General features: G+C 34.5%; 1 protein-coding gene across 2 annotated transcripts; it reads right to left on the reverse strand.

Annotated features, from left to right (window-relative positions):
* Nucleotides 1–1468: 1468 nt before the first annotated feature.
* Nucleotides 1469–15332, reverse strand: LOC117328739 (alpha-L-fucosidase-like). Of its 2 annotated transcripts, XR_004533037.1 has the most exons (9): nucleotides 14779–15332; nucleotides 12355–12461; nucleotides 10925–11055; nucleotides 9512–9645; nucleotides 9178–9275; nucleotides 8180–8312; nucleotides 6840–7010; nucleotides 2419–5915; nucleotides 1469–2362 (listed from the first exon to the last, which is right to left on the reverse strand). XR_004533037.1 is itself a non-coding variant. In XM_033886254.1 (8 exons), exons 1-8 carry the CDS (start codon nucleotides 15129–15131, stop codon nucleotides 5660–5662), a joined length of 1383 nt encoding a protein of 460 aa, XP_033742145.1. In that variant the 5' UTR covers nucleotides 15132–15332; the 3' UTR covers nucleotides 1469–5659. The 2 variants fall into 2 exon arrangements, 1 of the variants encoding a protein (XP_033742145.1); XM_033886254.1 differs by having other exon boundaries at nucleotides 1469–5915.
* Between the last annotated feature and the right edge of the window lie 853 nt (nucleotides 15333–16185).

The following is a 16185-nucleotide window of genomic DNA, read 5'->3' on the forward strand; positions in this document are numbered from 1 at the left end:
GAGCCTCTTTGTTATTTAGAAGAAGCATAATTGACTCCTGTGGCCAGGTCATTCATTTGAACAAACTTGGTATCCTTTCACCCAAGCATGCTACAGACCCAATATCAACCGGATATATAACTAAAGTTTCGTGATAATTTGGATCATAAGTGAAGAGTTGGTAGAGCAGGGGGGATTTATAGTAACAGTGATATCATTTTTGACCCCAGGTGGTTGAAACACAACTTGTTCAAAAGAAGATGGTTGTTAGTGTATGAAGTTTCTAGACAATTGGGTTGATATATACAAGTCAGTAGAGTGAGGATGTTGCTTGGTTATATATCTACATCCCCTCACTGACTTGTCGCAAGGGGATAAAATCTAAAAAAAAAAGTTGTCTAATAGAAACAAGGCACAGCTGAAGTAGAGGGGGAGAGATTTGTAAAGTTTTCTCTCTTCTTTTTTTTTTTCTTCCTTTTCTTTTTTTTTCGCTATGATTCCCCATTGTGTCCCCTTTCTCTTGCACTTAAAGAGCGCAACATCCTTCGTTTATATATTATTAGATTTCAATTACCCAATATTGCTCCAGACCAAATTTCATCAAAATACATTAAGGCGTACAGGAGTTATAGGGATTTAAATTATTTACCCGAGTTTCCCCTATTTGGTCCCAGGGGAGCCACACCCTTTGTTTATTCAATATAAGATCTCCTTTGCCCATTAATGCTCCAGAACATTAGGGATTTAAAGGATATACCTTAATTTCCCCTAATGGGCCTCGCCTCTCAGGCCCCATGTGATCCACAACCTCGGTTTATACAACATTTGATCTCCATTGCCCAATAATGTCCCAGACAAAATTTTATCGAAATCCATTCGGGGCTAGAAGGAATTTAAAGAATTTACCTCAATTTCCCCTATTTGGCCCCACCCCTCCAGTCCCAGGGGTGTCGTACCCTCCATTTAGACAACTTTAGATTTCCTTTGCTTAATATTGCAATTTCATCAAAATCCATTCATGCATTCAGCACAAGTAGGATTCTAAAGTAAATGTTGACAGACGCTGCACCATAGCATAAGATTACTGGCCCTTTGGACCAGGTGAGCTAATAGCTATGGAAATTACTGTCAAATAATTCCCATTTTCAAACTTTGTCTGCGATCTTCCTGCTATTTGGCTTCATACAATTGATATTTACTACAGTTATGTTCACAAGACCCAATATTATTATTACAAATAAGTTGCTGTCAATTAATTTCCAATTTTGAACTTGCCCAAGATCTTGTTGATGACTGTGTACAAAGTTTCATCAAACTTGGTACATATTCACTCAGTTATGGTGTTCATTAGGTATTGTTGAAGGCTGGATGTCACGGTATGGCATAAGCTCACATTAGTCCTTATAATTATAATTACTGTATAATTGCATCAACATATTATTTTAAAGTAACAATTATGGCCTTCAATCTGGAAAATAAACCACAACAATTTTTGCAAATGAAATAAGAATTTAATTGTGATAAAATCATGTACATTATATGCATAAAAAATATATAGAGATAATTTGAATAAAATGAAATTAATATTTTAAGCATTTAAATAATGTGATCATGATTCTTTGGATTTCTTACTAGATCATAGTTCTTGATAGAAACCTAAACATATTCTGTTCCTTAATTTACATATCATATCTGGATATGTAGATGTAAGACATTTATCAGATGACTCTTCAGAAGGTACAAATTGAGTAAAGTGTTGTTTAAGCTGTTAATCCAGGTTTGACAATATTTGTACCAGGTAATGCTGGTATATTGAACATTTTCACAACCATGCACACTTCATAAGTGAAATAACGTTGATTACATGTACATGCAAGTCCACATATACCAGTAGATCAAACAGTTCCACTCAATAGACTAGCAAAGCTGGTGAAACTGGAATTACACAAACAAATGCTTTACATAAAAACTACAGCTTAACCTTCAGATGTAGACCTATATAAAACTTTCTGACATCTTTATATTTAATTCATGTTTGATTCATGTACGAGACAAAATTGACAAAGGTAATTTATTGGAACAAACTTGATACTGTCAATTTAACATATCATTGGCTTTGAAACACTCAGCGAAAGCAAATTAATTACTGAGAATAATACTTTGCAAGAATTTAAAAAAAAAATACTTCATTGTTCTTCCAATGTATCAATGAATGGTGCTTAATTCGAGAAAAATGTTTATGTAAGACAGATGGCATGCCACAGCATGAAAATTTCATTCCAATGAGGTAGGATAAAATATATACAATGTATTATCATCCATGTATATATGTGTTTACCACAAAATTGATTTCATATCGCATTGTAAGATTGGTATTATATACCTAGGACACCACATGTCCTATTATATACCCAGGACACCAAATGTCCTATTATATACCTAGGACACCACATGTCCTATTATATACCCAGGACACCACATGTCCGATTATATACCTAGGACACCACATGTCCTATTATATACCTAGGACACCACATGTCCTATTATATACCCAGGACACCACATGTCCGATTATATACCTAGGACACCACATGTCCGATTATATACCTAGGACACCACATGTCTTATTATATACCTAGGACACCACATGTCCTATTATATACCTAGGACGCCACATGTCCGATTATATACCTAGGACACCACATGTCCTATTATATACCCAGGACACCACATGTCCGATTATATACCTAGGACACCACATGTCCGATTATATACCTAGGACACCACATGTCCTATTATATACCTAGGACACCACATGTCCGATTATATACCTAGGACACCACATGTCCGATTATATACCTAGGACAGCATATGTCCTGGACTTGTTACTCATATAAAAAAAATAATTAAAAACTTAAAATAAATATTTAATGTATACTGTACTGTAATATATTTGTAAAAAAAAAATAAAAAATTTAAGATAAAAATAAATTTTCATCAATTAGTATCAGATATTAATTTAAAACATCAAATTCAAAAGAGGGAGCAATTCACACAAGTGTATTTACTGCATTAGCTAGCTGTGCAGTACAAGATTTTGATGTACACATACAAGGCAATTAATGGAACAGCTCTGGAGTATTTACAGGAACTTGTAACTCTCTACCAGCCTTCACTACATGTACGATCGGAGACAATCCGTATTATGCATTTCAAACTCTCATACTGTGACTTATGGTAACCAGTGCTTTGGAAAAGTAGTGGCCACATTTTGGAACAGCTTACCTTTTATTAGGAAGTCCAAAACCCTGGCCATATTCAAGAAGGAGGTTAAAACCCACTTGCTTATATGTGCAAGTAATGTGAAGCGAATAAGAGTAATTTTACAAATTAGATAGTGCGCTATATAAATGGGGAATATTATTATCATAAATCCACAAATAGCAGTAATTGATTGACAGGAATGTTAAGTAAATTTTCATAAGATATTCAGTCTGAATACTGTATACCTGGTAATTTTCGCCCCCGTTTAATTTTCGCCATTTTGGCCCTTTGATGATAGGGTGAATTTAAGATGACGGCAAAAATTTCAAGCTGAATTGAAGAATTTACAAGTCATCGTACATAGGCCAATTGTAATCGGGACCAAAACATACCCCTGTGCTTTTCAAGTGTGTTTTATTCTATACCATCACAAGCAACATGTGTTATATATTTACACTAAATATATGCTTTTCAAGTGTGTTTTATTCTATACCATCACAAGCAACATGTGTTATATATTTACACTAAATTTATTAAGTAATTCATTGTTTCATTTCAATCTATGCATGTGAAATAAAATCTAGATTTAAATCTAGGGCTAGTAAATTTGCAACATCACGATGAGTTAAATCGAGAAAATGGGCTAAGATAGTGTGCTAGGTTAGTATATTTGATTAAAAAAGCCTATAAATATTAAGTAACATTAAAACTTTAAAAATGATGCACACCAAATAGCACCAATTCTTGTCATTGTGAAGGCTCATTTTATGAGTTCCCCGTCGCTTGTGGCTTCCATCGATGTACAAGTGAACAAGAGAAAACACTGGTAATTAGTCATGGCACGGTGAACTTACCTTTCATCGTGTTTGCTTAAAATCGCCCATGCATACCTGATACTATTTGAATCCATTGGGGGCTAAAAGTAAATCTGAACACAGTTTAACGTTGTATTTTTCAAACCTGATTGCATTTCACAAAGAAAAGAAATTAGGGGAACTTGATAACTCCCGAGTCTTCCTGAGTGCAACTGTATAGAGAATTTCGAACGGAATTTTCTGATTGTAAACGAGGAAAAGACATTTCATAAAAGTAGTTTAGGGCGAATTTAAAACGGGGCGATTATCTTTTGTGTTGCTCAAGGGTGAAAATAACCTGGGGCGAAAAATACCAGGTATACAGTATGTAAACTTATTGTGTAATATATGATAACGCATGCACACAACACACCTGTAAACAGAAATGTCTTCCCAAGTGAATCAGCTGCTGTTTAAATGGGTAACAGCATCAGTTACAAAACAAAAGATGGGACCTGTTCATGGAAGCTGCAGCTATCTGGACAATACACATATTCTACGGCATTGCTGGTAAGTGTCTATTGACAGAGGATGTGAATGTATGGTTAGCTCTACATGTTACTTACAAATATTACTTGGTACGATCCTGAGAATAAATGTCACATTTTCATTATTCTGAATCGACTAAAATCATTATTGAATTGAGTTATCAAATAATGTTTGCAACAAGTATAACCAAATCTGTTGTCGAAAAAACAGGTACAATGTATTTGCGTACTGTGTCTGCATGCATCAGATGTTTCTGTTAAAAAAATGACCCGTTTTCAAAACAGCCACGTGAAATTATCAATGCTATATTTGAGAAGGGTTTCCCGACTAAATCCTGTGGTCAAATTGTACACTGGAAATGTATAAAACATGTACAATCAATAAAAAAAATAATGCTTTTACCATGATGTCCCTGAGTAAAGGATAATTATATGCATGTACGCCTTCCTCATACAGGATCTAACTAACTTCCACAAGTGTATAACACAATTGCTGGAATACAGCGCCTCTCTTACTTGAACATTACTGGAATGTTAAATATGATAAATGATCAATATTGATTGTATAAGAAGAATCACATTAGCTTAATTACTCTCCTCCAACATAAGCTACCTAAGAACACCCACACATCAATCAAGATAACTGTCAGAATCACCACAACTCTCTAATCTCCAACGTTAGTCTACAATGTATCCACAATATTTACACATTAGTCAAGATAACTGCCTATAGTAAACACTGCTTTATTCCGACATTCTAAGCTTGATGGAATGTTAACAAGATTATTACAAGTTACTTACACTCACATATGTATCAAAACATTTATAGAAAGTTTATGAAATATTAATAATTTTGATTTTTATAATACCACTCGCATATCGTGTAACCTTGAAAAATGTAAAAACCATGTCATCCCTAAACTTGACTAAGTCTTATATAATACAAATTGCTGTTTTGTTAAATTAGTTGTAACTTGTTTGTTGAATTCAGACGCACATGTACATCATGGAATTGTTACCATCAATTAGAAATCAAGAACAAAAAATCAGTGTGTGTTAAAAGAAGGAAGAAAACTAAAATTGAAGATTTGAAAATTTGAAGACCCAACCCCACTGACATGGCATTTTGTTGAACGGAATATCAGGGATCTGTACTACGACTCCAGATTTGGCTCCTCGCATCCAACTCAGTTCGCCAGAGTACCCGACTAGATGCACGACTGTGTCAGCAGTCACATCAGGTGACCCTAAGGTGAGCTCATTATTCTTCGGCCAATCCAACACTATAGCATATACATCTGTCCCATTGACCGTTTTCTTGGAAGTATACCTAGTAGAGAAAATTAAAATAAAGTTACCAAATAAAGTTATTAAGAGGTCTGTCAGTCTTTGATTATTTGTGGCACATGTATTACACGTGACATCAAACATTCATATAAATCACACAAAAACTCCACACATATCTGGTAACAGCTGTGTATTCATACGGAACAAACAACATAGCGTCCATAACATATACAAAGGTACCTGAATTTCACAGTGAGAGAATAATATCAATGAGTCTATAAAAGTTAAGGTTTCTTATGTCAATCTTATCAGTAAGATGATCTGATATCTTGGCAATGGGTTTCCATTTATAAATCAATTCAAAATTTAGTGCCATGATTTAAAAAATTAACATAAAGCATATATTAAAACTAGCTATAAAATATAATAGTATCCAATTTCAAAATATTGTTGAAAAATATTTTTCCAGTAATATTATCTGATTTTAGATACTATTGAAACTAGTAGCAAACGATAAAAAACATGCATACACTCGGTAGTACTCAAAATGTCTACAATAATTACTGGGCAAATGATTAATTAAATAATTAGAAGAGCTAGTCTGGAAAAAAAAGTTACTTTATGACAATTGAAAAAGCTATTTAACACAATACATATTGAGGCCTTCTGGCACAAGCTATGGGATAAGGTGCCAAACACTGGCTCTTAATCGTGTGTGATGCTGGAGGTGTTTTCACTAGACTGTGTTTCCAACATAATCTTTCTTTTAAAGTGCCACCTCATTTGAATCCTACACATTTTTTGTTTATAATTTGTAATAATGTAATTGTTTACAAAGAGAAGGTTTACTATCTCTCAATCACTCAAGATTATATTATGTTCATAGGAATTAGTATTACTTTTGAATGCCTAAATCATTTTTAGCAAATATGCAACAATAAAAGTAATGATGAGATTATATCCATACCAGACACCAGATGTGATAGTATCATTCTGGTGTGTCCAGGGTTTGGTGGCGTAGATAGCCTCACCATTAACATCCAGCCATTGTCCCATCTGTCTGAGTCGCTCCTCAAAAATAGGAATCACACGTCCATCTTTTGTTGGGCCGATGTTGACCAGAACATTGCCACCACAACTAGAAAACACAAGAATTCATGTTTATATGTACCCCTGGTAAACCTACAGACTTGACTAGGGATGTCACCCTGGCAAAATTCTACATATACACTTGTATCTAGTTCCTTCATACAAACTCAGCTAGAGAGCTCCATGAGAAGAGCGTCAATACTACTAAGCCAGGAGCCCAAGAGAGAAAATGTTGAAACTAGAAATCCCAGAGGGATCTTTATTGGTTCTCTGTCAAACTGATCTTTTCTCTACTTTTCCCTTTTTCCTTCTTTTCCTCTTTTCCACGTGTGAAGTTGGAGAATCATCCATTTACTTCTTTTCAAGAATAAAGTGATAACAAACTTAAATTCTCAAAATCAAAGACGACCATGAGTCAGTCATTTTGTTTTCCTGATCAAAAATCTTAATCAAATTGGCATAGCTAGGGACCAAGGGGAACATACTCATCACGTTTGAGAAATATCTCTCCAGTACTTTTCAAGAAATAAAGATTTGGTTTGGTTTATTTTGTTTATTCTACTATTAACAGCCAGGGTCATTTTAGGATATGCCAGATTTTGGAGGTGGAGGAAAGCCGGAGTACCCGAAAAAAACCCACTGACATATGGTTAGTACCCGGCAACTAATATAATTGGCACAACTAGGGAACAAGGAGAACCTACAAATTAAGTTTGAGAAAAATCCCTCCAGTACTTTTCAAGAAATACCGGTAGTGACAACTTTTGTTACATTTATCTCAACGTGACCAAAGATTATTTCTTGGACTCACTGTGAAGTTTTAGGACTCTTTATTTCTATAGAAAAAGGATTTCAAAGAAGTTGATATTATTCCCCAATTGGGACCCCACCCTGCAGAATCATGGAGGGTCACCATTTATGCAAAATCTGTTCGTCTTCCCCTAAGGATCCATTCAGTCCTTAATGACAAATAGCTATTTAAAGGAAAAGTTGACGGACAACAGATGCCGGCCCACGGCATAAGATCTTTGGTCCTTAGGAGCAGGTGAGCTAATAAACCAGATTAGATATGAGCAGAGCTCAATGGATACTTCTTTGTTTTTTTATATTGTTACCTGCTATCTGCTAATTGTCACCCCTGCTCCATTAAGCTCCCTCTATTATTTTATCAATCTGAATTTCAATGTCACCCCTTAACAACATATAAACATTGTTTACCTAACAGTTGAAGCAATGGTCTCTATCAATTCATCAATGGTCAGGTAATTACTCAGAGGAGAATTTCGCCGATATCCCCAAGATCCCCTGTCTAGCGTCATAGCATTCTCCCACTTGTGCTTTTGGAGAACCCCTGAGGAAATAATCATACACCAGTGAGATGAGACAATATATCCATATTACATGAAAAAGTGTATAGATTCTGCTATCAAAATTCATCATCATATGGAGATGTAACAAAAGGAATGTAAAATCAAAATAGTTGTCTGCACAAGATTAAAATATTGAAATTGACAAAAGGCAATATCTCTTTCAAAACTTTCCAACTCAAAATGTTTTTTAGGGAACACAATGTTACATATGATTATGAACCATGCAGAGTTTCGAAAAGATCTGTCAAAAATTGAGAGAGAAGATCTCTGGACAAGTTTACAATGTCCGGCTGGACACACATACAATGGCATAAAAATACTTATTACATTTTTACCAGTGAAATATCAAAAATTATTCATTCTATAAAAGTGATATTTTTCACTAGTGAAAAATATCACTTTTGCTGATTTGACCAATCAAATTAATGATTAGAAAATACCAAAATGATTGACCAATCAGAAAGCCCGACATATATGTCAGCACCTGGACAGGGGGAACTACTTTTTTTGCTAACAAATTTTCGCTGTAGGCCTAGTTAGCATACGGGGTAGGTTTTTCGTTGATAAAAAATGTAATAAACAGAATATCTAACAGTGTCTTCAGTAATACCAAATATATTTCACTTGTGTGGCTAATATTTTGATATTTTTCACTCGTGCTGCGCACTCATGAAAAATATCAAAATATTAGCCCCACTCGTGAAATATATTTGGTATTACTGAAGACACTGTTAGATATCCTCTATATAATACTCCTGTCAAATTTTGGCAAGCATAGAAAACTAATCAATATTCTATATTAGTACATATTAACTACATAATCTTGTACATTATTGAATATGTTACCTGGGTTGTATTTGTCATGACAGGTCCAGTATCCACCATGGACACATCTGGTACTATTACCCCATCTGTCATTTACCAACACTGTGTCCTTCACTGGGCTGTGCAAAACAAATAAGTATAGACATATCATTAAAGCAATTGACTATTCATACATGTATTTAGTCTTGTTAAAATAATTATCGAAAGGTATTTGAACTAACAATGTAATATTCCCAATAGTATATATATTTTTTCAAGATTAATTTTTCTTCTAGAATGGATACAGGGACTTGATGCAAATTTCTAACCGATGATCCACAGGGGGCTGGAATTTGTGCCTGTGTATAATACTGACCTTTCATTGTACAGCCAGGCTATAAATTCTGTAGAATTCCAGTAGGTATCTGGTACCATCCAATCTCCGTCTGACCAGATCACCTCAGGTTTGTAGGTGTTGACCAGCTCATACATTTCTGGCATTGCTTTGTTCTAGAAATATTAACAAAACAGTATTTGTTATATTATACATCTCTGGCCCTCTTGGTAGGGTGATATGAAGGTTTGTCTACCTGAAGTACGTAGTCATATTCCCCCGAGGGTATAGCCTGGGAAGAATATGACTGCTAAGGGTAGATAAACCTTTGTACAGTATCACCCTACCAAGTGGGCCAAAAACTGTTTATCATAAAAACAGAAACCATTTTAAGCCATGTTAAATCAACAAGTTAAATAGTCTTTTTGATTTAGTAACAATTCTTTTTTTTTCACTATTATTACTAAGTTTATTAAATTTCAAATTCAGACAGCTTTTTATGGAACAAAACATAACTGACAAGAACAACAACTCAATGATCAGAAAGAGGGTCGCCATGGGGACACGCACTCCAGGGAGATGTTTTATTTTCCTGGCTCAAGCTGCTCAGGGAAACTTTTACTACCTGGCCATGTGTTTACTGGCTTGTCTCCTATTTAACTGAACAACTGATAATGTTATAAGTAACTCTACAGGTATTACATATTATGCTGACCTTGTGACCCAGAAAAAAGTGACATAAATAAAACATTTTCCAGCATATATATACCTTGTTTCTTATCTATATTATAATGTTTGTTTGTTTTGTTTTTGCCATAGAGACACATAAACCATCTTTGGAGACTCCAATTTAATATTGTATAATACAAATAGTATATAATTTGAAAAATATCTATATATTACCTTGATCCCTTATTTAATGCTGCAAATACATGGTACATTCATCGTGTTTGTATAAAGTGTGAGCTGAACTTACCTTGGGAGGCAATATTAATATGGCATCCATGTGCATTATAGACAGATAGATATGGAAAATCAATGCCTCTTGGGTGAGAAGTTTTGGTCACACTGAGTGATCTTAAGTTTAGGGCTGAGTTCATTTTGTATGCGAGTCCTAGACTCATGCTTTTTCTGTGGGACTCACTTGGCCAATATGTTTAAGTACATGTATTGGCATTCTGGACTTGCGTAAAAATCTGATTAAAATGACTGCACACTCTCAGAATAAGCTTAAAGTGTATTGGAGGATCCCTAATCATGACAGCAATTTCTCGCCCAGCTCAATAAAAATCATATTGATGAAAACTTGTGTAAGTAATTGCCTCCTTTTCTATTTCACTATTGTCTAAGATCCATGCTGGACACCTAAGTCCATAAACACCCAATTATCAATTAATAGAACTAATTGAAGTCATTTTGATAGTAAATTTAATATGAATCCTTATCAATGCCTACCCTGACAAAGTCCTGTGTCCTATATCCATTGGCTTCATCATTGAGGTAAAGTGGGTTATAGAACTCAAACAAGGAATGGTAAAGTCCGAAGTGCAAACCTGGCTTCTTCCTCACAGCTACGGCAAGTTCACCTGGAAAATCAAACAGGTAAGATTTTTAGTATTGAAATTGTACAAACAGGTTTTGAAGGGTGATTTACATAATGGATACACAAGTAGTGTTTTGAATAAAGAATTAAAGAGGAAATTTGAATTAAGGATATATATACAAATGTATATGCTTTAATTTGTGCTCAGAAATGAACACCAATGTACAATACACAATATCTTAGACTATCAAGCAAGAGATCCCATATGGGTCTTGGTGCCAACCATTAAATAATCTTTTAAATTATTAGTTCCATATTAGACAAGATTTTTCTCTACTTTTCCCTTCTTTCCTCTTAGGTAATTTCCAATACTTCTCAAGAAATAGCAATAACCAACTTAAAATGTCAAAATCCAAGATGGAAGTCTGTCATTCATTTTCTTTTCCCACATCTGGCTCAAAATTAAGGGGGAGTACCTAGAGACCAAGGCCTTACGGAAAGCTATATGAAGTTTGAGAATTATTCATTCCAGTATGTACATGTATACTTCTCCAAAAATAACAAAACCTACAAATGTCAAAATCTCAGATGGCCACCCATCAGCCATTTTGTTATCTAAATCCGACTTAAAAATAAATGGGTACAACTAAGGACCAAGAAGAACCTACCTCATCACACGAAGTGTGAGAAATATATCTATCATTCAAGCAAGAAATAGCGATAACAAATTTCAAAATAGTGTCTATTAGATATTTTGTTTTCTGAACCAGACTCAAAATTGAATGAGCACAACTACAATTGTAGGAACCATGGGTAAGCTACATATTAAGTCTGAGAAATATCCTTTCAATAAACGATACAAATATTCAAATGTCAAAAATCTAAAATGGCTACCTGTTGGCTATTTTTTCGAAATCAGCCTTAAAAATAAATGGCAAAACTATAGGGACCAACAGGCACCTACAAATATATATACATTGTGTATATAAAGAATTACTCAAGATACAGCGATGACCAGTTTAAATGCCTAAATCCAAGATGGCCAAACTATACAATTGTTGGCTATTTTGTTTCCCCAAAATAAATTAACTGACTCAAAATTTATTGGCACAACTAGGGACCAAAATAAACCTATACATATATATATATAAGTCTGAGAAATATCCCTCCTGTTATGATTCTCAAGAAATAGCAATAACAAGGATTATTTACATATAATGGGATGGACAGCCAATTAACTGCCATTTGAAAAGATCAACCTCTGTTGAAGTGAGATAAAAATAAATGTCTTTAAGACTTATCCAGTATCAAATTGAAATCGTGCTTTAATCTTGTAACCTACCAACAAGGTCCCGTTTAGGTCCTACATCCATGGAGTTCCAGTTCCACGAGACATTGGAGGGCCAGTTGGTAAAACCTTCGTGGTGCTTGGAGGTTAGAATAACATATCTGTAAATCACGAAGAGAGTTACTCCAGCTTTATTGTACAAATTAGATGATTTTATTATGACCAAGCCAATGTAATATTTGTTTTAGGAGCAATCCTGAAAAATTCCATATTATATATATCTTTTAATACTTCAAAAATATATCTAGTATTTTTCTTCTATGTATGTGCATGTATATCTATCTGATTAAACAAACAAGATCATACATACATAATTATCAGTAAATAGTGTCCTTTTGATGGATATACATAAAATTAAATTATTTTCTGGTTTATGTTTTTATTTAATTTTTTATATACCTTATATACAGAGGGGAGAGAGAGAGCTGCATTAAACATTTGAGGTAGCCAGAAGCCAAAATTTCAGCTTAAATGCACCAATTGACCCAGTCTCACCAACAGATGAATATATGAGAATTTTCATATCTAATATATTAACTATGAAGTAAGGACTTTATCTAGTATGTAAACCCCGGCACTGTGCCACTAGAAAAGGGAAATCATTCTGTCTTGATATATAGATAAGACAAAATTTACTATGAATTTTCTGACGATCTTGCTTATTAATGTACAATTGTAGCCTTTTGATAAGGTCAATACATGTTTTTATTAACCTGAACAAATATAGACAGAGGACAATTATACAGAGGGTGATATTTTTCAAGTCAATTAAACCATGTATTTGAAATAAAAAGGCTATATAGTTTTACCAGTAAATGACGGTTTTGATTTTTAATCACACGACTCAAAGTGGATATTTTTACTAGGTGACCTATTTGGCTACCAAGTTATAAAATCTAGGCACCAATTTGAAAAGTTAGTCGTCTGGCCTAGTTGTCTTGAATTTGTAAAAAAAAAATCCTTCAATTTTTAAGATCAGTATTTCATCTCTAATTTTTTCCATTGTGAACGTCATATTAGCATTGACTGCAGCCTTTGAAAGATTAACCAAATCGCAAATTAGCACACTTTTTTTAGTGGCCATGCAGGCGCCTTATAGGTCAATAACTGGTCGCCAATGGCGAATTTAAGGCACAATGGCCACTAAAATAGGCGTGACACTTTGAGCCCTGAATCACACACTGAATGCAAGTAAAATTGTATATGAAATGATAGAGACTGATCTGTGAAGCATATAAATGATTCATTATAGATGTATATATTTTTTAAACACGACACAGAGTCAAAATTAATCAGATACATGGAAATTAATTCATATATATATATATTCAATATACTAATTCTGATGATAGTTTAATATTCTGATAATAAAATTTAATGCTTGTCATGTTTCAAAACCTACTAGATATTTTACACTTCTAAAAGGAACAGGTCGGTGTACATGTGGTTTGTATGGTGCATGTGGTGGTATTGAACGTCTCAGGGTTAGATTTGGGTAAATTCAAGAAACACAGGGGCAGTAGTGTAAAAGGACAGGCCGGGTTGGTGTGGCTTGTATATAGTGTTGAGTATGGTTTCTGTCACTCTACTGACGGAACATGCTTCTTTGGATCACGAGCTAGTGCCATGGTTTATCATATATACTGGACACCCAATCAAAATTAATCAGATACATGGAAATTAATATATACTAATTCTTATCATAGTGTTTTTCTTTGTAAAAATTGCCTTTATATTAATTTTGATTTCATTTTGTTATATGTAGTTGTTGTTTTTTATTTTTCAAAATTGCCTTAGATGGGTCTTTGTATATAAAACATACTTAATCATTCAAATAGGAATTTTCACAAGATTTTTTTAGGGGAATGAGTCCTTTTAATAATAGACCCTGTTTCAATTATAGGAAAATCCCTGTAAAAGTGGGAAAATAGACGACCAGACTAGGGTTCGAACCTGGGACCTACGAACACAAGCCAGATGCTCTATCGACTAGGTTAATAACTCATTGAGCTAGTCCGGGTCAGTTACAAAATGTTGGACAATACCAAGGGGGAGTAATTCATAATTAATCCCCTTTAAGAAACACACAGTGAACCAGCATTTTTACCTGCCTTTTTTTTGCACAGCCGATCAATATGACCTTTTTATCGGGAATCACGTGACAATAATAAAATATTAATATTTCAACCAATCAGAGTGTGTGAAAACATGATTTTATAATAAATATTGGCTTGCATAAGGAACCATGGGGGAAATGGGGCAAGATACAAGCTACTCCAATAATATTAGAGGTTTACACGACAGGAAACTTTTGACAGGCTGTCATGTAACATCTACCAATGTAATCAGGTGGAATAAGACCTCATATACGTATAGGAGTAGATACAAGCTTGTTATTATTTTAGAACTTATAATTACTTGGCACCAGCGGCACTGAAGATGTCTGTCCATTCATCCGGATTGTAAAATTCGGCTGTAAATTCTGGTGCAAAATCAGCATAGGTAAAACCAGGTCGGTAATTCTGATTCATAAAATTAATAACAGACGGATACTTGGATGTCTTCCAGTCGTACCAGAACCATTCGTTGGCAAAGGCGGGCACAGAAAATACGCCCCAGTGGATTATGATTCCTATCTTGGCCTCGTCGTACCATGATGGCAGGGGTCTGGAGTCCAGAGATGCCCAGTCTGGTGTGTACCTTACGCAACATATCAATCCTATACACGAACACAAAATCAGAAGCGATACGATGTTAAAAACCCCCGACATGATTGGATGTCAACTAGAAATGTCTAATTCACGTTTTCGTAGACAAGTTCCGGTGATACTGTTTCTTCGTTTAAAACTCAACCATTTTGTTAATTGACACTAAATTAAGTGATTAGAACTGAGCGTCCAACAAAATCTGATGTAGGTCTAGATCCACCTTCTCCGCAGCTCGATCTACCTTTGTTGTATGTACCTTTGCACACTCACATGATGAAATCTATGTCACCAAGAAGCTTGTGTTGAATCGGAACGCGAAGGAGAACAAATAAGAGACATATATATACTAAATATAGACCTTTGTGTCAAAAAAATTAGGTAACTTTAAAGGGACTGGGGTTCGATTTTTATATCATAGCAGATAATAATACTATTTTAAGGTATGTTGATTATAATGTAGCGAAAATAGCCGGGGAACTATATACTCAAAGTCCCGCAGCCCTCGGTAGGTGTCCTCTATGGGGCGCCGTTTTAATATTTATTCCCATTTGGTGATATCACCTATTCAATCAGTGATATCACCAATTCATTTTTCAAATAAGTGATATCACCTATTCGAATAGGTGATATCACCCATTCGAATAGGTGATATCACTTAATGAAACGAATAGGTGATATCACTCATTCGAATAGGTGATATCACTTAAAGATATTCTTAAGTGATATCACCTATTCAAATAGGTGATATCATATGGGGCGCCGTTTTACTATTTATTCCCATTTGGTGATGTCACCTATTCGAATAGGTGATATTACCTATTCAATCAGTGATATCACCTATTCGAATAGGTGATATCACCAATTTATTTTTCAAATAAGTGATATCACCCATTCGAATAGGTGATATCACTTAATGAAACGAATAGGTGATATCACTTATTCGAATAGGTGATATCACTTCTACAATTCTTAAGTGATATCACCTATTCGAATAGGTGATATCACCTATTCGAATGAGTGATATCACCTATTCGAATAAGTGATATCACCTATTCGTTTCATTAAGTGATATCACCCATTCGAATAGATGATATCACTCATTCGAAAAGGTGATATC

Source organism: Pecten maximus, chromosome 1 (assembly GCF_902652985.1).
Source record: "Pecten maximus chromosome 1, xPecMax1.1, whole genome shotgun sequence".
Taxonomy (NCBI): domain Eukaryota; kingdom Metazoa; phylum Mollusca; class Bivalvia; order Pectinida; family Pectinidae; genus Pecten; species Pecten maximus.